Genomic DNA, 26,873 nt, shown 5'->3' with positions numbered 1-26,873 from the left:
GTATGCAAGCCAAGTTTTTCACTGTACCTCGGTACAAGTGACAATAATAAACCAATACCAGTACCAATAAAGAGGCACGGTGGTCCAACTATTAGAGCCTGCTGCCTCAAACCCCTGACGACCTGGGTTCAATCCCGACCTGAGGCGCTTGCTGTCTGCGTGGAGTCTGCACACTCTCCCTGTGACCGCATGGCTTTCCCCTGGTTTAATCCCACTAGTGGGTTGGCAGGTTAATTGGTTTCTGTAAATAGCCTCCACTGTGTGGTAGAGTCTGGGGGGAGTTGATGGGACCCACCTTTACCATTTCCTCTGGTAGCTCTGTGTGAAAAACTTGCCTCTCAGGTCCCATTTAAATCTTTCACCTTAAACCTCTGACCTCCAGTTTTAGACTCCCCAACCCTGGGGAAAAAGGCTGTGACCATCCACCCTACCTATGTCCCCCATGATTTTATAAACCTCTATAACGTCATCCCTCAGCCTCTTACGCTCCAGGGACAAAAGTCCCAGCCTCTCCTTGTAACTCAAGCCACCCAGTCCTGGTAACATAAAGTCATAGAGTCGTAGGGTAATACAGCACAGAAACAGCCCCTTCGGCCCAACTCCTCCGTGCCGACCAACATGCCCACCTAAGCTGGTTCCATTCGCTCACGTTTGGCTCGTATCCCTCTAAACCTTTACGTATCCAGGTCTCACTTAAGTATTGATACTGTACCCACTTCAACTACTTTCTCTGGCAGCTCATTACATATACGCGCCACCCTCTGCTTGAAGAAGTTGCTCTTCGGGTCCCTTTTAAACCTCTCCCCTCCCACTTTAAACGTATGCCCTCTAGTTTGTGATTCCCTTTCCCCGGAAAAAAGACTGTGCACATTCACCCGATCTGTGCTTCTAATGATTTTGTACACCTCTATAAGGTCACCCCTCAGTCCTCATGAATCCTTGTGCCCCACATCCTTGTGAGTTTCTTCTACACCCTTTCCAGCTTCGTGACATCGTTCCAATAGCAAGGAGACCAGAAAATATTTTGCCTCAGATCTGGGCATTGATAGAGTGACCCCTGAGATTAACGCATCGCACAGCACTGTAACCCCCCCCCCTTATAAAGCCACGTGCTAAATACCACGGCAACCCCGCCAGCTTACCTGCCTCTGCTGGAGTGGAAGGTTTGAGGGCAGCGGCAGCAAGACGTGCCATCATGGGGGAGATGAGGCCCTTGCTCGCCGTCATCTTCTCCATGATGGAAGCGGCGGCTGGCGCCATGGCGGCCGAGCTGCCCGAGGCTGAGACGGCCTGCGAGGGAGACTCCGTGGGCAGGGTGGAGATGCCAGAGGAGATGGCGGATATCAGGCTGGCCGCTGACACCGGCAAGGCCATGGACACTCTGTTGGGGATCATCGGGAAGAAGGGCCCGGTGGCAGACATCCCGGCGTTGGAGAGGGCCAGCGCCACCGGGATGGAGCTGGGGAGTGTCTGAGAGAGCAGAGTGGACATCTTGGTGACGGGCATCACGCCGCTGCTGGGCTTGACGGCCTGGGTGGTGGAGATCTCGCTGGCGGGGGTGGGCAGCATCATGGGCACCGAGGACTGCTGGCTGGTGGGAGAGGCGCTGAGGCTCGAGTTCTTGCTGCTGATGGCCGAGTAGTCGATGAGGTCGTCGTTGCTGGAGTCGTCCTGCTCGTTGTCCTTGCGGCCCAGCAGCTGGGAGGCCAGGCCCAGCCCGCCGGCGCTGCGGATGTGGCGCCGCTCGTGCTTCCGTTTGTGCGACGTCATCTGGCTGGTGGAGGTGAAGGTGAAGCCGCAGCCCAGGCGGATGCAGTGGAAGTGGTTGGTGGCCTTGCTGTACACGCAGCCCTCGTACTTGCACTCCTCGTACTTGTAGAACTTCTTGAAGCCGTCTTTGGCGTAGGCATCATCCTTGATGTGGTAACTCTTGTGCTTCTCGATGTCGCACTTGTTCTTGAAGGTGAACGTGCAGCCGGCGCGCCTGGGGAAAGACGAGGGGTTACTGAGTGGGCACAATGCATTCCCGCATCCCGACACGCAGTCCTGGGATTGGAGTCATAGAGTAATACAGCACGAAACAGCCCCCTTTGGCCCAACCCATCCATGCTGATCAATTGGTAATTGGTTTATTATTGTCACATGTACCCAGATACAGTGAAAAGCTTTTGTTTGCCTGCCATCCAGACAGATCATTTCATACTGAAGTACATTGAGGTAGGACAAAAGGAAAATCAACAACAGAATGCAGAATATAATGTTACAGTTGCAGTGCAGGTAGACAGATAAGGTGCAAGGGCTACGACGAGGTGAAATGAGATATCAAGAGTTCATCTTTCTCATACAAGGTGCCCACTTGCCTGTGTTTGGCCCATATTCCCATTAACCTCTCCGCATAACTCAGGCCCTCGAGTCCTGGCAACAATGGTGACAATGAACTTACGCACCACTTGAGCCTCTTCCCACTACCCACCAAAGTATCAGCTGTGACTCGGTTGGGAACACTCAGTCCTTTGGAAGCATATGCCACCAGACTCAAGGACAGCTTCTATCCTGTTGTTATCAGACTCTTGAACAGACCTCTCATATGCTAAAAGATGAACTCTCCATCTCCCAATACAATGCAGCGGTTAGCGTAACACTATTACAGCGCCAGCGACCTGGGTTCAATTCTGGCCACTGTCTGTAAGGAGTTTGTACGTACTCCCCGTGTCTGTGTGGGTTTCCTCTGGGTGCTCCGGTTTCCTCCCACATTCCAAAGACGTACGGGTTAGGAAGTTGTAGGCATGCTATGTTGGTGCTGGAAGCGTGGCGACACTTGCGGGCTGCCCCCAGAACACTCTACGCAAAAGATGCATTTCACTGTGTGTTTCGATGTACATGTGACTAATAAAGATATCTTATCATTGTGGCCCTTGCACTTTATTGGTCTACTTGCACTACACTTTCTCTATAGCAGTAACAATATATCCTGCATTCTGTTTTCCCTTTTAGTATCTTGATGTACTTACGTACGGCATGATGTGTCTGGAATGCACACAAACAAAAGCTTTTCACTGCATCTCAGTACATGTGACAATAATATACCAATACCAGAGGTATCGCAATGGGAAGGAGTTACCTGCAGTGGAAGTGGGTGGTTTTCTGTCCATAGAACTGACACCCTAAAGTCCCACAGTCTTCAGTCGCACGGAAACGCTGGAAGCCGTCGTTGATCAGCTGTGCGTTTTTCTTGTGGAAGTTTTCATGTGTCATGACGTCAGAGGTACTGGTGTACACCTTCGTGCAGCCCACCTGGGTGGAGAGAAGGAGATGAACCATCTGAGAGAGTTCTCGGGAGGATGGAGCATCAGGAGGAACACGTCCCAATTGGTGATAGAGAAGAGAGAAAACAGATATGTTTAATGGCAAGGTACTACTAAACAATGGTGTTCTGAGGGATCTGTGTGCGCTGGTCCAGTGAATCAGAAACATGCAGGTAGATCAAGCAATAGGAACACAAAAGGAACATTGACCTGGATTGAAAAGTGTTTGGAGGACACGAGTGGGAACATCTTGCTACAACTATGCAATGGAATATTGTGTTCAGTTTTGGTCACCCTGCTGTAGGAAAGATGTCGTTAAGCTGGAAAGAGTGCAGATCAGATTTACGAGGATGTTGCTGGGATTTGAGGGACTGAGTTATGGAGAGAGGTTGAGCAAGTTGGGACTTCTTTCACCGGAGCGTAGGACAATGATGGGTGACCACACAGAGGTGTATAAAATCATGAGGCACACAGATAGGGCCAATGCACAGAGTCTTTTCCACAGGGTTGGCGAATCAAGAACTAGAGGGCATAGTTTTAAGGTGAGAGGGGAGAGATTTAATAGGAAACTGAGGCGCATCTTTTTCACCCAGGGGGTGGTCAGTATATGGAATGAGCTGCCAGAGGAAGTGGTTGAGGCAGGCACGTTAACAACGTTTAAAAGGTACTTGGACAGGTACATGGATAGGAAAAGTTTAGAGGGATATGGGCCAAATGTGGGCAAATGGGACTAGCTTAGATGGGAATCTTGGTCAGTATGGAACAGTTGGGCTGAAGGGCCTGTTTCTGTGCTGTTTGACTCTATGACAAGGCTTTAGTGAGGCATACAGGGAGCAGTTTTGATCTCCATACCTAAGGAATGATACACTGTGGATAACCGGGAAAGGGGCTTTGTTATATAACTGAGAGAGACTAAGCACTGTTGGCCTATGTTCACTGGAGTTTGGAAGCACAGAAGGTGATCCCATTGAGACATAGAAGATTCTGAGAAGGATTGATAGGCGGATGGTGTGACGATGTTTCCACAGGCTAAACCATGACGAGCGTCTCAGGATAACGAGCCTGTCTTCTGGGCCTGAGAGGAGGAATGTGTCCCTTCTCTCAAGAGGATTGGAATTTTCTACCCCACAAGGCTGTGGACGCCTAGTGGCTGACAGTATCCAAGGCCGGGATTGGTTGACCTTTGCACGCTGAGCTAGGAACTGACTGAATGGTGGAGCAGGAGTGAGGGGCCAAATGGCCTCCTCCCACTCCAAGACACTGAATGCACGGCTGCCAGGGGTTGACAGGGTGGCAGAGGAACCAACAGAGCTGGGAATGAGCAGGGTGAGGAGAACAGGAAGTGGCAATGTTTTACAGAAACTAATTTTATATTTTTTTCAGGACCTGGGCATTGGTAGTCTGACCAGCATTTACCGCCCATCCTTAGCTACCCTTCAGAAGACAGTGGTGAGCCACGTTTTTGAACCATTGGAGTCCTTTTTGTGAAGCTAACTGTACAAGTGAATGGCTTGCCAGGCCACTGAAGGGACAACCTCACAGGGTGTGTCAGGAGTCAGATATAGGTCAGACTTCAGTGCTATTGGGGATTTAGCCCCACAAAAGTATTTTCAAGTCAGGAGGGTGTGCGAGTTGGAGGGGAAACTGCCCCAATCTGCACGAATCCCTTGTCTACCTCGGCGGTATCCACGCCAGGTAAGGACGGCAGATTTCCGTCCCTGAAGCACATTAGTGAATTAGATACACTTTCAATGACAGTCAATTTTTTTGTGGTTATCATTATGAAGACTAGCTGTTACTGTTTTTCTAAATTATTAAGTGAATATAAATTCCACTGCTTCTATGGTTCAATTTGAACTCAGGTCTTTGGATGTTTGTCCAAGGCTCAAGGAACAGTACAGCACAGGTACAGGCCCTTCGGCCCACAATGTCTGTGCTGAACACATTGCCAAATTAAACTAAATCCCTTCTGCCTGCACATGATCCATATCACCCCCATCCCCTGCATATTCATGTGTCTATCTAACAGCCTCTTAAATATCAGTATTGTCTCTGCTTCCACTACTATCCCTGTAGGCAGCCCATTCCAGACACCCAGCACTCTGTGTAAAAATCATGCCCCGGACATCTCCTTTAAACTTTCCCCCTCTCACCTTAAATGTATGCCCTCTAATATTTGACATTTCTGTCCTGGGGAGAAAGATTCTGACTGCCTACCCTATCTATGCCTCTCATAATTTTGTTAACTTCTATCAGGTCTCCCCTCTGCCTCCAACACTCCAGAGAAAACAACCCAAGTTTGTCCAACCTCTCCTTATAGCCCATACCCTCTAATCCAGGCAGCATCTTGGTGAACCTCTTCTGTTCCCTTTCCAAAGCCTCCATATCGTTCCTGTAATGGGGTGACTAGAGTTGCACACAATATCACACAGTAACAAGTCTGGTAATGTAACCTGTGGTGCAGGGAAGTGTAAATCAGGGGAGGCTATTGTACCACGTGAGTGTGATGGGGACCATGTTGGGATGGTTGGCAGTGCACTGACAGAGCTGTGGTTTGCAGAGATTGAGGACGGATAAGGCATCCATAGGGTAGAACCGAGAGTGGAAGATGACCAAAGCCAAGAGGACTTCAGCAGTCGATGAGCTGTGCTAGGATGGACCTGGTGATGTATTTACAAAGGTTAGAAGTGCGGCTGGGATCAAGCAGGAAGCAGAGGCAACAAAGAGGCTGAAACAGAGAGGCTGGTGGGGTTGGAGTAGCAGTGGGCGGCAACGGCAGTGGGAGAGAAACGCACGCAAGTATTTATACACACACACGGCGACGGAACCGATTGTGTGGAAACGAGTGCATCTAGTAGCCGATAGTTCCTCATGGATTCAGTCCCAGTGAGTAGAGGTGGACTTTTCCCCTCCCTGAGTCCACCAGATCTTTGGCTGTTACACTCGAGGCCAGGAGGCAGTTCTGGCTGTGCGATGGGAGCGGACAGAAGTGGGACAGAGCTGGTGTCCACCTCATCGCCATGGCTGTGGCTTCGCCCAGAAGACAGTGGGTTCCGCTGGGTGGGGGAGGGGGCAGGGTGCAACAGCTGTCGGGGAAGGGCAGAGGCCAGAGCACCTCCTGACACATCTCGCTGAACTCTTCACTGCCAGTCTGACATTTTAACCACCTGAATATACTTGGGCCAAAAGCATTAAAAGTTGAGATTGTTTCAGGCCTGGCTTGGCCCTCAAAGGTTAATGTCTTTTGATCTGGAATCTCTTTGAAGGCGGAGGCTCTCCTTCATATGAAGAGGCAAGCATTTGATGGAGATGACCTAGACTGGTGTTATTTTCGGGAAAATCGCAATACCTGCAGTTTCTGAAAGATAAAAGGCTCAGAATCAAAGGATTTACTTTTTAAAGGGGCAGTACAAAGCCAAGCCACTCTATGCAGCCCCAGGGGGCCTTCAATAAGATTTCTAAAAAATGTTGACACCTTTAAGTTTATTTTCAAATTGGGAGATTTTAGATTCAAAATCAGCCATTGACAGGATGCTGGAGGTTCTAACCCAGCATTTAGGTCCAAACCAGCCCACAGAACCTTGAGCCCCACAGATAATTATAACCACCAATCTGAAATAGTAACCTGTTATCTCTCCTGTCCTGCTTATTCCTGGGATTTTCCACTTTGGAAGGGCAGCGGTTGAGGGGTGACCTGATGGAGGTATATAAATTACTAGAGGCGTAATCTTTATCCCCTGGTGGTGGTATCAAGAACAAGAGGGCACGGCTTTAAGGTGAGAGGAGGTAGTTTTACAGGGGGTCTGAGGGGAAAGGTTTTTTTTACACAGAGACTGGTTGATATCTGGAACTTGCTGCCAGAGGAGGTGGTGAGGTCAGATACAGTCACTACATTTAAGAGGTATTTAGACAGACACTGGAGTAGATATTGCATTGAAAGATGCAGACCAAATGAAGGAAAATTGTCAGGATAGATGAGATGGGCCGAATGGCCTGTTTCTATGTTGAATGGGTCCACGACTCTATGACTCTTGAGATCCAGAGGGCAATGATTTGAAAAAGACTGCAGTAGGTTAGCAAAGCTAACAGAAAGTTATTGTTTACTTTGAGAGGAATTGAATAGAGAAGCAGGGAGATTATGTGCCAGTTATATGGGACACAGGTAAGACCACACCTGGAGTACCGTGTGCAGTATTGGCCTCCTTATTTAAGGAAAGATGTTAATGTGTTGGAAACAGTTCAGAGAAGGTTTTCTGCATCGGTACCTGGAATGGGTGGGTTGCCTTATGAGGAAAGGTTGGACAGGTTAAACTTGCATGTCTAAGCTGGAGTTTAGGTGAGAGGGGACCTTAGATCTTGAAGGGTCTCAATGGGGTGGGTGCGAAGAGGATATTTTGCCTGTATAAGACAGAGATGAGACAAATCTTTCTCTCAGGTGGTCATGAGTCTCTTACTCAATGGGCAGTGGGAGCAGAAGGAGATGGATATTTGATAGGTATGGGGGGGGGGGGGTGGTGGAGGTGACAGGTTACCAGGGGAATGTGGGGTTGGAGTTGTAATCAGATCAGGCATGGTAGAGCAGGCATGTCGGGCAGAATGGTCTACCCCTGCTCCTGAGTTGTACATTCATGTGTTCTTGCCTCTGAGTCAGAAGGTTGACACTCCAGTGTAATTTGGAGAGAACTCTGCACTACCCAGAGGCTTCTTCTTATAAAACACTAAACTGGAACGCAGGCACATGTAAAAGATCCCAAGGCACAATTACAAGTCAGTATCGGGGAGTCTGGGCTAATGTTGACCCTCAATCAACATCACTCAATCTCACACTGCCATATGTGAGATCTTGCTGTGCATAAATTACCTGTCTCTTTTGCTATTTTTCAGCAGAGCACACTGGTGCAGGATGCGTCGGCAGGGTATAAAACATGACAGAAATGCACATCCTTTCAACTGGTACAAACATAGTTAGAATCATAGAGTAATACAACACTCGGTCCAACTCGTCCATGCCGACCAAGTTGCCTATCTGATCTAGTCCCATTTGCCTGTGTTTGGCCCGTGTCCCTCTAAACCTTTCCTATCCACGGACCTGTCTAAATGTCATTTAAACATTGTAATTGTACCCGCCTCTACCACTTCCTCTGGCAACCTGTTCCACATACCCACCACCCTTTGTGTGAAAAACTTGCCCTCAGGTCCCCCTTAAATTTCTCTCCTCTTACCTTAAACCTGTGCCCTCTAGTTTTAGATGCCGCTACCCTGAGAAAAGACCGTGATCATCCGCCTTTCTTATGTTACTATCTGACAGTCATTGTACTCAATAATTATCACCAAATTTCACAACAAAATTCAGCTGAAGACTCTCATACTGTTCATTCATAATGAAACCAATCCCTTATTTCCAAAGCTCATTCTTTCAACCTGACTTCTGTTGATGCGGGACACCAGGAAGATTTATTTTGGATGGAAAAAGAACTCCCTGTCTTATTTTCTGAACTGCATGTTCCTCAGACAACCACTAAAATTAGCCTCAAATAGTATCAGGAACAACCAGAAGTGGCTGTTGAGTGACACCAGGCTTGTGGAGAAGGGAAAAGCATTTCCTGGATCAGATTGTGATTGGGAACTGACTGCAGAGTTCATGGAGGATGTGGCCCTCTTGGCGCTGATGCCTTGCGGACATACTGTGGGTGTGAAGGTCTGAAGATCTCACAAGAGATACAGCCCTGCCTGAAATACAGCAGGCACGGCTTGAGCGAGATTTCAGCTTCTGTAAAAGAAAATCCCGTCTGCTCTGAGCTTTCCTCTGCCTTCATTTGAGAACAACTTAAATAAAAAGCAGCCGCACTGCCCTTGGTCAGAAAGGCATCATGTTTTGGTTCAACACACAAAAAACTAGAGGAACTCAATGGGTCAGGCAGCATCTATGGAGGGAAATGGGCAAAGTTTTGGATCGAGACCCTTTATCTGGACTTAAAGATAGAGGGGGGATGGCCAGTATAATGTATAGGGAGGGGGTGGAGCAAGAGCTGGCAGGAGATAGGTGGATCCAGGGGAGGACAGGTGGAGGTGACAGGCAGATGGAGCACCAGAATCTGAGAGACGATAGGTGGTGACAAACGGGCTGAAGATGATGGAATCTGATAGGAGAGGAAGGTGGAGCTAGAATCAAGGGAGGGAGGTAGGGAGGGCAGGTGGGAACAGAAGGGGGGAGGGGGAACCAGTGGGAGGAGTGTGTGGGCGATGGACAGAGGGCGAAGGTGGAGGAGGGGCAAGGAACTTTTTTTTTGGGTGTTGCTCCAGATTCCAACATCTGTAGCCTCTTGTGTCTCCATTGTGTTTGGGATATTGGGCTAGCAACCGAAGCCTGAGCTAAGATCTGGAGACGGGAGTTCAAACCCAAGCACGGCAGCTGGGGAACTTGCATCTGGTTAGCTTAATGGGTCAGTAATGGTGATCGTGAAACCGCTGGCTTATAAAAACACATTAGTGGTCTGGGCTGTACGTAACTCCAGCCCCACTGCACTCTGATGTGGCCCAGCCTGTCACTTGATTAGGTGGCAATTAGGGATGGACAAAAACGCTGGTCTTGCTGAGATTTTGTTTTGGATCTCCAGCATCTGCTGATTTGTGCCTCAAACACTTTTCTAATTCCTGTCCTTTTCCGTCCTGCGCCTTTGAAGCTGATGTGTTCTGCTGGGTATAGTTTTGCTGGTTATGGTTTTGTTGGTTATAGTTCTGCTGGTTATGGCTCTGCTGGTTATGGTTCTGCTGGTTGCATTTCTGCTGGTTATAGTTCTGCTGGTGGCCTCTGCTGGTTATGGCTCTGCTGGTTATGGTTCTGCTGGTTATGGCTCTAATGGTTATGGTTCTGCTGGTTATGGTTCCACTGTGTATGGTTCTGCTGTTTATGGTTCTGCTGGTTGCATTTCTACTGGTTATAGTTCTGCTGGTGGCTTCTGCTGGTTATGTTTCTGCTGGGTATGGCTCTGCTGGTGGGCCCTGTTGGTTATGGTTCTGCTGGTGGGCCCTGCTGGTTATGGTTCTGCTGTTTAGGGTTCTGTTGGTTATGGTTCTGCTGGTTTTGGCTCTGCTGGTGGGTCCTGCTGGTTATGGTTCTGCTGGACGCAGCTCTGAAACCCTCCAGAGTGGAGATGAGTGGGGAGTGAACACTCATTGTGTTGAGCGAGGGTGTTCCCAGCTGCGGAATGAAGCTGGCGGAGGATTACCTGCATGCAGTGGTAGTGTGTGCTCTTGCCATTCAGGTGGCAGCCGTGGTAGTAAACACTGCAGTCGTCCAGGGGGCTGAACCGCATGAAGCCATGCTGCAGGGAGTTATCCCTCTTCTTGTGCATGTTGTAGTGTCGAATCACGTCCTGTTTACTGGTAAATCTCTGCCAAAAGAACAAAATGCATCAGACAGCAGGCTCTGGTTGGGTAAGGGGCACCTGCACCACCATTTGTGCTTAAAGCCAGTGATGCACTTTCGAAATGTGGTGACGTACGAAGCACAGCGACCAATTTGTGCACAGCAAGATCCCACAAACAGGGAAGGTGAGAGAAGCCAGCTGATCTGAATGTCCAGAAAGGGATAAACCTGGACCAGGCACCTTTGGATTCTACTTCACGTCGAGCTGAATGAGGCCTTGGCTTAGTTTCCCTGCTGAAAGACGGCACAGGGTTCCTTCCGTCCTACACCAGACTGATTTACCCAGAAGTTTGGACCTGATCCCTGGAGTGGGACCTGAATGCTCATTGTGGCTGTGACTCTGGAAGCTGTGATCTGATTAGTGTTACACTCCTAATGCTAGAAGTTTTTCCTGTTTAAGAATGCAGACAACTCCCCCTCCTTGAAGGTCAGTCTTGGATCTGGTTCTGTCGTCTTTACAGCCCTTGTCTTGTAGATAGAATGATAGAAAACTGGGGCAGGAGGAGGCCATTTGGCCCTTCGAGCCTGCTCTACCCTTCAATACTATCATGGCTGATCCCCTAACTCAATACCATTATCCTGCTTCACCCCATATCTCCTGAAGTCTTTTGTGCCAGGAATCAATTCACCCACTTGGTCTCCATTGCCTTCTGTGGTCGACGATTCCACAGGTTGACCATCCTTTGTGTGATGAAATTTCTCCTCATCTCAGTCCTGACTGTATCCAGAGGTGTGACCCTAGTTCTAGATCCCACCAGCCATCCCTGCATCCAGCCTGTTGAGCCAGGTCAGAACTTTGTACATTTCAATGAAATCACCTCTCGTTCTTCCAAACTCTTGTGAACACAGGCCTGACTGACCCAGTCTCTCCTCTCTCAGACCTGGCACTCCAGCTGGACACAAGTCACTGAGTGAAAACAAAATCTTTCTCACCCTGGGTCTCGCCAAGGACCCCTCCCACCCCAGTCATTCTCTCTTCTCATCCATTCCATCGGGCAGAAGATACAAAAGACCATAAGGTATAGGAGTAGAATTAGGTCATTCAGCCCATCGAGTCTGCTCCGCCATTCAATCATGGCTGATTATTTTTCCAACTCTATTCTCCTGCCTTCTCTCCGTAACCTTTAACCCCTTTACCAATCAAGAACCTACCAATCTCTGCCTTCAATACCCCCAATGACTTGGCCTCGACAGCCCTCTGTGGCAACGAATTCCATAGATTCACCGCCCTCTGGCTGAAGAAATTTCTCCTCATCTCAATTTTGAAAGGACATCTCTTTATTCTGAGGCTGTGCCCTCGGTTCCTAGACTCTCCCACTGATGGGAACATCCTCTCCACGTCCACTCTATCCAGGCCTTTCGGTATTCAGTAGGTTTCAATGAGATCCCTCCCATCCTTCTGAACTCCATCGAGTACAGGCCCAGAGACATCAAATGCTCCTCATATGTTAAGCCTTTCATTCCTGGGATCATTCTTGTGAGCGCTTGAAAGCACGGACCACCAGGCTTAAGGACAGCTTCTATCCCGCTGTTGTAAGACTATTGAACGGACCTCTTGTATGATAAAGATGAACTCTTGACCTCACAATCTATCTCGTCATGGCCCTTGCACCTTATTGTCTACCTGCACTGCACTTTCTCTGTAACTGTAACACTCTATTCTGCATTCTGTTATTGCCTTCCCCTTTGTACTACCTCGATGTATTTATGTTCTGAAATGATCTGTACGGATAGCATGCAAAACAAAGCTTTTCACTGTACCTCAGTACCTGTGACAATAATAAACCAATTTACCGATCTTGCTGTTTCCTTAGAAGAAAGCCAACAGTCAGGTTGGGGTGGAGAGGGTAGGGTTACCCTCCCCAGTTTGGACAATGGTACATTCTTTATTTTCACATTTCTTTTCAATTGATTCTGAAATTTTCTGCTCTGTTCGAGGTGATATTATTAATTCCAACATTTTTACAGACTGAACTCCCATTTTTCCGGGAACAGTGGTGCTCCGGGAACCCAGAGGTTGTTCCCTCTGTCTCTGCGACTGAGCTTGGCAACCCGGGTCTCAGTGGCGACTACAAACAGCAACTGGCTTGTGGAGACTCTGGCAGAAACACTAAACTCCCTTTACAAGCCCTCTTTATACCCATTGATAGGGGAGAGAAGCAACTATCAGCTATTAAATGAAACTTTATATGTTTCTAAGTGCATCCCCAATGTCATAACAGTTTGCTTGTGAAAGCTTAACTGCTTTTAATGTTTTCATAATTTAAAGTCTGTTTAAATCTTCATGTTCTTCTGCTGACTCATTGAATTTCAATCTTTCAAATAATTGTACTTCTCTAAGTTCTTTCACTTTCAATCATGTGTTCTCTCTGCCATGTTCTGTTTGTCCTGAGCTTTCCTGGGGGATTCAGGTCTCACACTGGTTCCCAGGCCCCACGCCGGTTCCCAGGCCCTACACCCATTCCCAGGCCCCACGCCGGTTCCCAGGCCCCACGCCCATTCCTAGGCCCCACGCCGGTTCCCAGGCCCCATGCCCATTCCCAGGCCCCACGCCGGTTCCCAGGCCCCATGCCGGTTCCCAGGCCCCATGCCGGTTCCCAGGCCCCACGCCCATTCCCAGGCCCCACGCCCATTCCCAGGCCCCATGTCAGTTCCCAGGCCCCACACCCATTCCCAGGCCCCATGCCGGTTCCCAGGCCCCATGCTGGCTCCCAGGCCCCACATCCCTCCTGACATCCCTCAGTTGTTCACTGCTCCCTTGTTTATAGCTGAGACTTCAAGGTGTCTTTCATTGACTTTGTGAAGGTCCATCCTGGCGATGGGAAGGACAGTTTCAGTGTTGAGAAGATCAGTCGGAGTGATGTGAAGTACAGTCTGAGTGATGGGAAGTACAGTCTGAGTGATGGGAAGTACAGTCCGAGCGATGGGAAGTACAGTGGGAGCAATGGGGGAAAACAGTCGGAGTGATTGAGAAAACTGTTTTAGTTATGGGAAGAAAAGCAAGATGTGCCTCTGAAGCAAATCCACAAGCAGGGATTTAATGAGAACGTCACAAGCAGTGGTTGTTACTGGCTGGAAATTCAGAGTTCTGGACTAATGACTGAAAGATTCCACCATGGCCCCTGGGCATTCTAAATTCAGTTTATTATAGGAGCTGGAATTGGGGAGTGAAAAGACGGTGTCAATGACGGGGACTGAGCAACTATCAAATTGTCGCAAGAAGCATCTGGTCCTTGAGGGAAAGAGACCTGCCACCTTCTCTGGTCGATATGTGACTCCAGGCCTCCAGCATTGTGCTTCAATTGTACTTGCCCCTGAAATGGCTTCGCAAGCAATTGTGTTCAGGGCTAATTCACAATGGACGATGAATACTGGCTCTGCCATTGATGGATATATAAAAAAAGTCCTGTTCCCTGACCGATTATTACTGCCGACCTATGTCCTCTCAGCTGCTGAAACTGGCCCATTCATTCCTCGAGCAAATATCTTGAGCTGGCCCAACCCTTCCTTTGACCAGGTTGGACTAATGGAGAAGGATCCATTAACCCAAGGGCTGTGGTACTGGGATCAATTAACAGATTTGGTAGCAAAAGCCCTCCAGACCTGCTCTCTCAGTCACACTGCTCGAGTCCTGTTATCTAACTTAAAGTGCATTTCAATTGTGTCTTGCTCTAGACTTCCAGCATCTGCAGTCTCTCTTGTGTGTGCATTTCAATCCTTAACTGCTTGCCCTTGCATTCTCCTGCCTGCTCCTTATACTTTCTGATAAAGGGTTGAAGTCACTCGCTTTAAGCCTCTGAATAATCTCTGAATAATCCACACCCTTCGCTCTATCCCCCCTGACCCCCCACTTTCTCTTGACCTCTCCTGGGGCAACCAGGCCTGACAAGTGCCCACCCGGCCTCTGTCAACCCTACTCTGAAAGCAAAAGGTGGTGGAGGAGAACTGCAGACGGAGAGATGGCTCTGATTTTCCCTCTTGCCCCTGAGGAGAGAAGTCAAGCTTCACTGTAACGGTGACTTGGAAGTCAATTAAAATGTGTTACAAGAGCAACAGGAGACACTACTATCTCCATTGCTAACACTTTCAGTCCAATTAAATAGAGTTTGGCATTTTATCAGTATACATGCAGCACCATCAAGGAGAATTTCTGATCTACTGACGTAACTTGATTTGGTTTCAGTTTTGAGATTCCCCATTATCCCATTATCATTCACACAATGAAATAGATGGTTAAAAAACAGGGAAAGTCTTTTTCCGGCACAAATTCTGGGGTTAACTTCAGCCCTGGATACGATGCAAGCTCGCCGGTAGCATTGGAACGAGAAGCTCGGAATGTGTGGCAGATTGGAGAAGTAAATGGAGTCAAAGTCACAGACAGAGTGTGAAAGACAGAGGGAGAAGGAGAGAGAGAGAGAGAGAGAGAGAGAGAGAGAGAGAGTGAAGGTGAGAGTAAATAGAGGGAATGAAAGAGGCAGAGAGAACAATACAGAGAGGGGAAAACCTTGAACAGGGTATTGAGAATGAGGAGAAAATAAGAGGATGGAGAGAATGGGGGAGAGATTAGTAGAAAGAATGCAAGAGGTAGAGTGAAAAAGAGAGAACAAAATCGGCAAGAATAGAAATTTTGAGAGGTAGAAAGAAAGTGAGATGGGAAAGGAATGGGAGAGGGAGAAATAATGTGGGGAGGGTAGAGTGAGGTAGAGCGAGGAGGTGAAAATAGATTGAAACAGGAAAAAATGAAAGAAAAATGACAGAGAGAATGAGCAACGGAAAGGGAAAGAGAGAGAGAGAGGGAGAGCGAGAGAGAGGGAGGGGAGGGGGGGGGGAGAGAAGGAGATGGGGTTGGTGTGCCGCTGGGCCTGAATATTCGTGATAATCTTGTCACACATTCAGCTTTGTCCCTGCTCTAGAATTCAGTCAATGTTTAATTTTAATTTTTTAATTCAGTCTGCCTGGCAAGGAATGGTGCTCGACTAAAATGGCACCAGATGGTGAGACTGACGCTGGCAACTGTAAACAAGAGTCAGAGCCAGCTGGCTCTAAGGCAATGATTTTTAATGGGTAGAGAAAGCCCCCATGTGAAAAAAATCACAGTACTATCATCAACAATAAATAAAAGCTGCAAGATATTACAGGAGCTAAATCTGGTTTGCACTTTTTTTTAGAAATTGATTAATTTAGTTTGTTCACGCAAATGTTAAGTACTTTAAGGAAAGATTAGTTAAATGGAAGTGTAAATAGAGCACTGGGAGCAGCCCTGCTGAACTTAGCCCCCATGGAACAGGTTGGATCAGTCAGTTTGAGGGGTCTTGGTACAGTGACTCACTGCTCCCTCGCTGTTCCCTCTCTGTTAGCTCCTCCTAATATACACAAGAACATAAGAAAATAGGAGCAGGAGTGGGCCACCAGAACCCTCAAGCCTGCCCCACCATTCAATATGATCAAGGCTGATTGATGCTGGTCTCAGTTCCTCTTCTGTGCCAGTTCCCCAGAAACCTCGATTCCTCGATCTTTCAAATATTTATCTATCTCCACCTTAAATATATCTAATGATCGGGTCTCCATCACCCCCAGGGGCATAGAATTCCAGGGATTCACTCCCCTCTGAGAGAAGAAATTTCTACACACCTCGTTTTAAACGAACAGCCCTATGTCCCCTTGTTTGTGACTCTCCCATGAGTGAAAACATCTCAACATCTACCCTGTCAAGTCTCCTCAGGATCTTCTATGTTTGAATGTTACCCCTCATTCTTCTACACTCTGTGAAACACAGACTGTCCCAGCCTCTCTTGGTAGGACAGCCCTCTCATCCCAGAATTAGCCTGGTGAACCTCCTTTGGACTGTTTCCACATCCAGATAACAACATCAACATAAACCCAGGAGAAACCCACGCTCCCATTCAAAACTGTTCAACCTAAAGTTAACCCCTTGCTCAGTAGACCAAAGTCAGTGAGAATTCATTCATCACCTCCCACACATATCCCTCCCTTCCTCTGACAGTTGGCACCACCAACCACTGTGCATTTCACCCTATCACAGAACTCTCCATCTATCCTCTTGGTCCCTCCCACCTTCCTTTGCAAATGAGAAGTTATCTAATTTCTAATTTTTCCTCATCCAGTTGAAGGCTAATCCACCTGAAATGTTCTCTCTCTGCAGACGCCGTCTGACTTGCTGAGTATTTTCCCCATTCTCTGTCTTATTTCAGATTTCCAGTATTTTGCTTTTCAAGAACTCCCAAGTCATTCTGAGTACTTCCAGCATTTTCTGTTTTTATTTCCCTTGTGTAACACCTTTTGTAGACAAGGGTGGGGGCGGCTTCTATTCCTTGCTGCCTAGAAGGGTTCAGAGAAGGAGACAGTGAAAGGGACATGATGTTAAAGCTCTGGCCATACCTGGTAGTTGCACTCGGGATCCAGACAGTGGTAGTGCTCCCGATACTGATAGGCGCAGTGAATGTGCCCGCACTGCTGACTCCCGGAAAACCTGGAAACGAGGAAAAAGCAGGAATGATTTCTGCCCTTTACTTTCAGCTTCTTGGTTTAATCTAATACTGTCTGGGCCCTGAGTTGACACACTTTTTTACCACCGAATACAGGCACTTCCACACAGAGGGATCTCAGGATGCAAGTCCATAGCTCCCTGAAAATGGTAACACAAGTAGATAGGGTGGGAAAGAAGGCATATAGCATGCTTGCCTTCATCGGTCAGGGCATTGAGTATAAGAGTCAGGAAATCGCACTGCACTTCCTCTGTAGCTGTGACACTTTACTCTGTACTGTTATTGTTTTTACCTGTACTACATCAATGCATTCTGTACTAACTGAATGTAACTGCACTGTGTAATGAATTGACCTTTACAAACGGTTTTTCACTGTACCTCGGTACAAGTGACAATAATAAACCAATACCAATAATAATTTAGTGAGGCCACACTTGACGTATTGTGTGCAATTCTGGTTGCCCCATTACAGGAAGGATGTGGGGGCTTTGGAGAGGGTGCAGGAGAGGTTCACCAGGATGTTGCCTGGATTAGAGAGTATCAGCTATAAGGAGAGGTTGGACAAACTTGGACTGATTTCTCTGGAGTGTCGGAGACTGAAGGGAGACTGATAGAGGTTTATGAAATTATGAGAGGCACAAATGGGGTAGACAGTCAGAATCTTTTTCCCAGGGTGGACATGTCCAATGCTAAAGGACATGCATTTAAGGTGAGAGGGGGAAAATTTAAAGGAGGTGTGTAAAGGAGAAGTTTTTTACACAGGGTGGTGAGTGCCGGGAATGGGTTGGCAGGGGTGGTGGTGGAATTAAGAGGCATTTAGACAGGCATGTGAACATGCAGGGAACGGAGGGATACAGATCATGTGCAGTCAGATAGGTTTAGTTTAACTTGGCACCACGGTTGGCACAGACATCGTGGGCCGAAGGGCCAGTTCCTATGCTGTGCTGTTCTGTGTCCTTGAGCCCAGCTTTTGTACTGTGTGGTTGCACTGCTGGGGAACTTGCCCAAGGCACACACCAAGCCTGATTCTGCGGGGCTTTGGTAATCTGTCCTCCAGGGATCGCTGAGTGCATTGAAATTGTTTTATTGCCTCGTCTTGGCTGAAGAATCTAGAACAAGGGAGTATTGAGTCGGTATAAGGAGTCGGCCACTTCGGTCCACATCTGGAGGGGTGTGTTTGTTTACAACCTACGGGAGCCCAGTCACTGAGCAAACCCAAGGCTGTGAGTGACCAGTTGTGGGATATTCAGGGACATGGGGGATTGGCTTGGAAAGTGGTCCTGAGGCACAGGATCTGCCTTGACCTTACTGAATGGCAAAGAAGCCTTGCACAACTGATTCCTGCTCCTATTTCTCTGAGGCTGGGATTATGTGTAACAGCCTGGAATCAACATAAGAACCCTCATCGTTTTGGGGAAGTCTATTAAACAGTAGGCCTTCCTGCTCATCACTTCCGTGGCTTTTAAGACCTGGGTGAGGGGGAGGATTTTGGTCAGAATGTTAGAAAACATCTTCAGCACAGCAAAAAGATTTACTGCCATCAGCATCACCAGCAATAATAGTAAAAAACTGTTTTAAAAGGAACACACTTGTAACTTTGCCAGGAATAATATCTGCCATGTCATTAACGCAGCGTGCCCTCTCTCTACTCAGAGAGTTAACAGCCTGTTGAACAGAAATCATTGTGCAAAGCTTGTTGCAGGTTGGATCACTGACAAAACCAAATGGAAACTACTGCAGCATCTTTCTGAAGGAAACCTGGTGGTTTCCTAGTTTAATAGAGTCACAGAGTCATACAGCACAGAAACAGGCCCAACTGGTCCATACTGACCGAGATTCCCATCTAAGCTAGTCCCATTTACCCGCATTTGGCCCATATCCCTCTAAACCTTTCCTATACGTGTACCTGTTCAAGTGCCTTTTAAATGTTGTTAATGTACCTGCCTCAACCACTTCCTCTGGCAGCTCATTCCATATACGGACCACCCTCTGGCTGAAAGAGTTGCCCCTCAGATTCCTATTAAACCTCTCCCCTCTCACCTTAAACCTATGCCCTTTAGTTCTCGATTCCCCTATCCTAGGAAAAAGACTGTGTGCATTCACTCTGTCTATGACCCTCATGCACTTTCACCCTCCACTTTAATAGCCACTGAGGGAGAAGACAGGGTCCCCACAAGAAAGGTACTCCTTCAATAAGACTGTGCATTCACCCTATCTATGCCCCTTATGATTTTATACACCTCTATAAGATCACCTCTCAGTCTCCAACACTCCAGTGAAAAAAGTCGCAGCCTGCTCAACCTCTCTCTATAACTCAGTCCCTCGAGTCCCATCAACATCCTTGTAAATCTCTTCTGCACTCTTTCCAGCTTAACGGCATCTTTCCTACAGCAGGGTGACCAAAACTGAACACAATATTCCATATGCGGCTTCACCAACGTCTTGTCCAACTGCAACAAAGCATCCCAACTTCTATACTTAATGCTCTGGCTGATGAAGGCCAGTCTGCCAAAAGCCTTCCTCACCACCCTGTCTACCTGGAACAGAAACTAATCTCCCAATAGTTTCTCCTCACTTTGAGCCACGTGGAATTCTGGGCTACCTATGGAAGGAGCTGAAGGAGACCATGAGCAAGTAAGAAACAGAAGCAAGTCTCTTGTGCCTGCTTCCTCATTCAATAAGCTCATGGCTGATCTTTTCCTGCAGCAGCACTTTTCTGCACCAACCCTGGATCTCTTGATCCCTTAGTATCCAGAAATCTATTGATTCTCTGACATGAAGAAACTCAGTGAATGAGCCTCTTGGGCAGAGAATTGCAAAGATTCACTGCCCCTGTGTGAAGAAATTTCTTCATTTCTCCTCCTTGAATGGTCCCCCTCTTAATCTGTAACCCCTGGCCCAAGAATCCAGCCAGAGGAACTATCAACCCTGCATCTACCCTGCTCAATCTGGTAGCAGCTTCGTGTGTTTCAATGCGATCTTCTAAACCTGAAAGTGTAGGCCTGGTCTGCTTAATCTCTCCTCACACAACAAAGCTGCCATCCTAAACAGGTAGGTGAGGGAAAAGGAGAGGAGAGGGCGGGTGACATAGAGAAGAATATTTTGTTCACCATTCTCTGGAGCCACACAGTTACTGCAGTGTTAGCCGTGGCTCAGTGGGCCGCAGTCTTGCCTCTGAGGCACAAGGTTGTGGGTTCAAGTCTCCCCACAGAGACTTGAGAATGGAAGTCCAGTCTGACACTCCAGAATAGCATTGGAACTGCTAGCTTTCCGATGAGATGGATAATAAACTGAAGCTTCATCTGCCTTCCCAAGGGAGACATAAAAAATTCCTTGGTATATTTCTAAGGAGGTCTCATGTATGTCCCAGCCTCGATCAACAAAGCTACTGGTCATCATTACCTACTGCTCATGGGATCTTGCCGTGTACAAATTAGCAGTTGCATTTCCTACATTACAAGAGTGGTTACTCTTCAGCAGAACTTCATTGACCGTAACATGATTTGGGACATTCTGAAGAGGTGTGAAAGCTGCCACAGGCAGTCCCCAGATTACGACAGCGTTCCTTTTCTCAGAACTGTTCGTAACCCGAACTGTTTGTAAGTCGGAAATGAACAAAACCCGTGTGTGCGAGAGGATCAGCTGTGATGGGGGAGGGAGCTGCCGCGGGGAGAGGGACCTCACTGACTCAGTGAGGGAGTCTGCTCGGTGCTCCCGGCTCTGCTCGGCTCCACCCAGCCCCTCCCGGTTGTTGGGGTTCAGAAGGGGGAGGGTGTTGGGGAGAGGGAAGGCAGGCAGAAATGCCCCGTTCCCACCCGGCAGAAAATGCCTGCAGCCCTACAGCAGACGGCAAGTCCATTCCCATCCTTCCTGCCGGTTTCCTGATTGTATGTTTGTATGTACGGGGTGTCCATAAGTCAGGCATTTGGAACCTGTATCAAAGGGAAGTCATTTCTCCTCCCTGGGTCAAGTGTTGGGCTGGTGTGCTTTCAAGGTGCAACCATAGTAAAGTGAACCTTGTCTTGAAATAGCTTGGCAGGAGATGCTGCCTTCAATGAGCTCAGCCAGGGAACACCCCAGCTCAGCTCAGCAACCACATGGGTCCAGGGCTGGATGGGGTTCCTTAGCGACTCCGCCTCGACCTCAGGCTGTGAATTGGCCTGGCTCATTCGCCTACCAACATCAACAGAGAACATGGAGACTGGGCAACCTGTCCCAAGTGTTGGGACCCTGAACTCTGCAGATCGGTACATACATACACACATTCTCACTGGGAACCAGGAAAACTGGTTCTCTGAAAATCAACTCCTACTGCTAAATAATCATCAGTATTATTGTAACAATACTGTTGTGGTCAGTGCAATGCTCGCTGTGGTAACAAGCCCTGTCTCCTCTTGTCCTGCATTTGAGGTGACATGGCGATAAGGTGCATTTAGATGCAGCTGTATCAGTGTTACCAGAGTAGGGGTGAGGTGAGAACAGCCAAGGGGTTGTCCAACTGTCCCAGGTTTAAATGATCTCCCCCGCGAGGGACCAATGGCATAATCAACGAATGAAACTATGAGTCAAGCCTCTGTTGTGCTAGCAACCTATCCCGTGTGGCGACACTCCTTACCAACCAGGCTTCAGTTTGTACAACAGGCCCCCCACTTGGCCTGCAGAGACTGACGCTCGGAGGTGAACAGAGCCCAGGGAGGAGGCTTTGAGTTGCCAATTCAATGACATGACCCCACTGTCAGAGGTGACCTGTCCTAACGATATTTGCATTCTCCTCCTCCTCATACAGTGAACACATCCTCGGATTCCGAATTACGCAAGTGAGTTAAACAGGCTGTTAATGTCCAAGGTCTAATATTTTTGTAATGCATTCTCCCAGAGGGCTGCTGATGTAGCGCCCTTGACGCTGGGGAACTCCAGGGCAGCTCTCAAGAGTCGGCAACCCAAAGAAAGAAGTGCAGTCGGGATAATGGACGCGGAGATTAAGGGCCGATTTGGAACCCTCTCCTTCCAAAGAAAGAGTCGTGGTAACGGGATGGATCGCTGATGAAGGAATTTTGGATATCAAAGGGATAGGTAAACGACTGTTTTTGTTTCCAAACATCCTTTTTCCCCTCAGTTTTTTGGATGTATATCACCTACAAGTGTTGGCTAAGCCCCAGTGCCCATATGTTACTCACTCCAGAGTCCCAGTCCATAAACCACTGCTCTCGGAGGGACTTCTCTCAGTAAGAGGCCATGGATATTGGTGCTAGCTTTGGGACACATCAGTCCAACAGCTCAATTTGCTTAAGTATCAAGTTTACCAAGATGTTGCCTGCATTAGAGGGGATCTGCTATGAGGAGAGGTTGGACAAACTTGGGTTGTTCTCTCCGGAGCGGCGGAGGCTGAGGGGAGACCTGATAGAGGTTTATAAGATTGGGAGAGGCATGGATAGAGTAGACAGCCAGTATCTTTTCCCCATGGTTGAAATGTCTAAAACCAGAGGGCATGCATTTAAGATGAGAGGGGGTAAGTTTAAAAGAGATGTGCGGGGCAAGGTTTTTACACAGAGAGTGGTGGAGCCTGGAATACGCTGCCTGGGGTGATGGTGGAGACAAATACGATAGGGGCGTTCAAGAAAGCTCTTAGATAGGCACATGGATGTGAGGGGAATGGTAGGACGTGGACATTGTGTAGGCAGAGGGGATTAGTTGGGCATTTTATTACTAATGTAATTGGTTCAGCACAACATTGTGGGCTGAAGGGCCTGTTCCTGTGCTGTACTGTTCTATGTTCTAAATCTACTACTCATTCCCTCTTGGGGGGAAGTCATCAGCCCAGAGGCAGCCTGGAAGTCCATCCTTCAGCTGATGGTGAAGCAATAATGGCCGCGCAGTGTCACAGCAGAGGAACCCTCCATCCATCACCTTAACAACTTTAGGTCATTGTCAGAAAATAAAAAGCAACCAACCAGCAATCTCTGAGTAGATGATGGGGTGATTTGGGGCCTTCAGAAGGTAGATTACTGCAACAAAATATAAAATAACTTTATAACATCAGGAGCTCAGGAGTGATCAGATGCAGAATGAAAAGCAAAACAGTGGGCGAGGAACGTGGATTTGGATACAGATGTTTTATTTTATTGCTGTAGCAAGTGTTGCAGAGAATAGGTGTAGGAGAGGAACGAATGCACCTTTAAAAGGGTTCATGAAACACTTGGAGGTATTCATTGGAGAAACCCAAACATTACACAGTATTAACAACTTAATCTCACTCAGTCAGGTTCCAGAGAAGAAACAGTTCAACTTGTAAAAAAAACACCATTGTGCTTATACAGCAGGGTGTAGATTCTATACAGTAATATCTCTGGACGTGTGCTTTCTGTGAAGGGATCAGGGGTTTCTGGTTAACATCAACAGGAAATCTTTAGGTCTGCATTAATATGAGTAGGTGGTGTCTGAGATGTTCATACTTACAGGGGATTGGGGGACTGTTTTGATATTAACAGGGAGTCTCCAGGGTGCCTTAATATTTGAAGGGAGTTCACTGGGGTAGTCAGTATTTGAGGGGTTGGTAGATCTCTGGGGAATGATAATATTTGCATTATTCTCTGGTGTTGTTAGTATATGCTTGGAGTCTCTTGGGGTGTTAACATGTGAAAAGAAGTCCCTCAAAGAGTAGTGATATATGGACTGGGTTACTGGGGTGTTAATATATGGACACTGGGGCTCAGCTAATACTTGTAGGTGAAATAAATCTTCAAAACCGAGGGGAGAGAGGATGCTTGGACACAAAAAGAAAATTATTTGTCTGAACCTTTAACATTCAAAATCCCTTCATCAGCCCCATTTAATGAGAACCATTCAAATATTAAATTACTGTGTGGAAAATGTCAATTAAGGAAGGGGCTGGAATTGGGGAAGTATAAGGGATGTATAGGACTGTGACACTGGAAGACAAAAGGGGCATCAAGTGCACTGTGTTTGTGAGAGTGTCCTCTGTGGGAGGGATGATGTGTGTATCTGTGTGTGTGTGTGTGAAAAGGGTGGTCTGCATGTGGATGTGATGGTGGGTGTGATGGTGGGTGTCTGTGTGCGTGTTTGTGAACGTGTGTGTGTGTATACGTGAGTGATTGTGAGTGTGTGTATGAGCGTGTGTACATGAGTGGATATATGTGTGTATGTGAGCATGTGTATGTGAATGTATATGTGAGTGTGTGTACGTGAGTGTGTGTACGTGAGTGTGTGTATGTGAGTGTGTGTACGTGAGTGTGTGTACGTGAGTGTGTGTACGTGACTGTGTGTATGTGAGTGTACACATGCACGTTTGTGTTTGTCGGGGAAGTTCTATTCAGATTCATTCTGGTAACAGGAATCTAGAGCTGGGTTATCAACAAAAGAGACTGATAGATGCAGCTTGTTGGAATATTGCCCTTCCGCTGTGGCCTGAGTGTAAACCCAGTGTCTGCTGATAAGCCTCTCCCCCTTCTGCCACCGATGGTTCTAGTGTGGAATCACTCTACCCACTTTCGAATCCAGCCTCCCATGGACCTGAGTCTATAGCACAAAACTGTCCTCAGACTGTGATACTTACACATGGCACATAGAAAGTATTTGTGATTTCACACACAACACAACAGACCTCTGATCTACTTGCATTCCAAGCTGCTCTAAGGGCAGGTGAGAAGACAACAGATCTGAGAGGCACTCTTCAACACAATCGCCCTGCTAAGGCTTGGGAACCTAGTGTAGGACATGCAATGAGTGAATGTTTTCAGTGCACTCTGTATGGGACAGTGCCAGGTAGCCCAACATAGGGGCAGCACAATATTCCAGCTTATGCGTGTCTTAAAATGTATGTACCTAATTCATTCATTGCACACAGCCAGCTCAAAGAAATGACAAACAGGCAGCACAACGATGGAACTACTGAGGGTTCCAACACATGGTGAGTGATACTCAAGTGTTCCTTGAGCTGACCTGGCACCAGGACACAAAACCAGGTGGAGGGCAGGACATAGCTGGTCCGTTTACATGTTGCAACTGGTCTGTTGACCTGTTGAACTGGGACTATTTGCTTTTTGTCCCCGCCTGTTCTTGTGTTGAACCAGGTCTGTTCACACACTGAACGGTCAGTGCCTAACAGTTGGTTGAAGAGCCAGATCGTGACAGAAGCCACCAAGGACACTGTGGTCCCTTCAGTGATGTGTAGTTCTGTCACGCTGGTATGAGCTTTCTAAGGAGTCCTGATTCCATTCTGCGTACTGAAGGCAGGAAGCCACATACCACTGGGACACTGTTACACCTATGACAAGCACTACTAATGGAGACCACAAGTTTAAAATTATAATCTTATAGGTTATGTCTTTGCGTTGTCTAGGTTATTAAGAACTTGAGAGACTGTACCAAAGGACATTATTGACCAGCATAGACTGGGATCCACGAGTGGAATTCAATTATCACTGCGTGAGAATCATGGTAATTACTGGCAAAGATAGAGGCCATTTGGCCCATCAGCTATTTGGTCTGTTCCCCGATCCTGGCCCTTGAGCCACAGCCTTGCGGCTTGTGGTTCTTGGAATGTGGTGGATGTTTCTGCTTCTACCAGCCCTCAGCAGTGAGTTCCAGACACCCACTACCCTATTGGGTGAAAACACTTCTCCGTGTGTGTGGCACAGCGGTGCAGCGGTTAGTGCTGCTTCCTTGCAGCTCCTGTGACCTGGGTTCGATCTGGTGCTGCCCATGTGGAGTTTGCACATTCTCCCTGTTACCCTGTGGGTTTCCCTCCGGGGCTCCAGTTTCCTCCAACATCCCAAAAATCAGCCGGTAGGTTCATCCGTTACTGTAAGTTACCCCTCGTGTTGGTTAGTGACACAAAGAATCAAGGGGGGAGGGGGCAGTTGGCGAGAGAGAATAAGCTGCAGAGGTACGGGGGAATAAGGGGAATGCGACTGATGAGATTGCTCTCCTGGGAGCTGGCAGAGACCCAACGGGCCAAATGGCCTTTCTCGGCATCGTTATAACATTAACTCCCATCGAATCATTCTATTATTGAACCACACTTGGAGCACTGTGTTCAGTTCTGTTCACCTCATTATAGGAAGGATGTGGAAGCTTTAGAGAGGGTGCAGAGGAGATTTACCAGGATGTTGCCTGGATTGGAGAGCATGTCTTATGAGGATAGGTTGAGTGAGCTGGGGCTTTTCTCTTTGGAGAGAAGGAGGATGAGAGGTGACTGGATAGAGGTGCACAAGATGATGAGGCATAGATCGAGTGGACAGTCAGAGACTTTTTCCCAGGGCGATAATGGCTAACACGAGGGGACATAATTTTAAGGTGATTGGAGGAAGGTATAAGGGGGATGTCGGGGTAAGTTTTTTACACAGAGAGTGGTGGGTGCGTGGAACGCACGGCCGGCAGAGGTTGTGGGGGCAGATACATTAGGGACATTTAAGACACTCTTAGATAGACACATGAATGATAGAGAAATGGAAGGCTATGTGGGAGGGAAGGGTTAGGTAGATCTTAAAGCAGGATAAAATGTCGGCACAACATTGTGGGCCGAAGGGCCTGTACTGTGCTGTAATGTTTTATGTTCTATGAATTATCTTAAACCTGTGTCCCCCAATTATGGACCATTTTGCTACAGTCCTT

At 47.7% G+C, this 26,873-nt stretch overlaps 1 protein-coding gene across 1 annotated transcript in view; it reads right to left on the bottom strand.

The window, feature by feature from the left end:
* Window positions 1–26,873, bottom strand: part of casz1 (castor zinc finger 1) — a gene marked incomplete at its 5' end in the record, with an annotated part of 111,256 nt that overhangs the window by 51,041 nt on the left and 33,342 nt on the right. Inside the window, 5 exons of the mRNA XM_052039503.1 lie at window positions 1,143–1,984; window positions 3,122–3,294; window positions 10,535–10,699; window positions 17,134–17,224; window positions 23,192–23,245. Of these exons, the coding sequence (XP_051895463.1) occupies window positions 1,143–1,984; window positions 3,122–3,294; window positions 10,535–10,699; window positions 17,134–17,224; window positions 23,192–23,245 (1,325 nt within the window). The remainder of the gene's footprint in view (window positions 1–1,142; window positions 1,985–3,121; window positions 3,295–10,534; window positions 10,700–17,133; window positions 17,225–23,191; window positions 23,246–26,873) is intronic.

This window comes from Pristis pectinata, chromosome 26, assembly GCF_009764475.1.
Source record: "Pristis pectinata isolate sPriPec2 chromosome 26, sPriPec2.1.pri, whole genome shotgun sequence".
Classification (NCBI taxonomy): domain Eukaryota; kingdom Metazoa; phylum Chordata; class Chondrichthyes; order Rhinopristiformes; family Pristidae; genus Pristis; species Pristis pectinata.
Note: the sequence above shows the minus strand (reverse complement) of the source record. Positions and strands in the feature narration are given on the sequence as shown.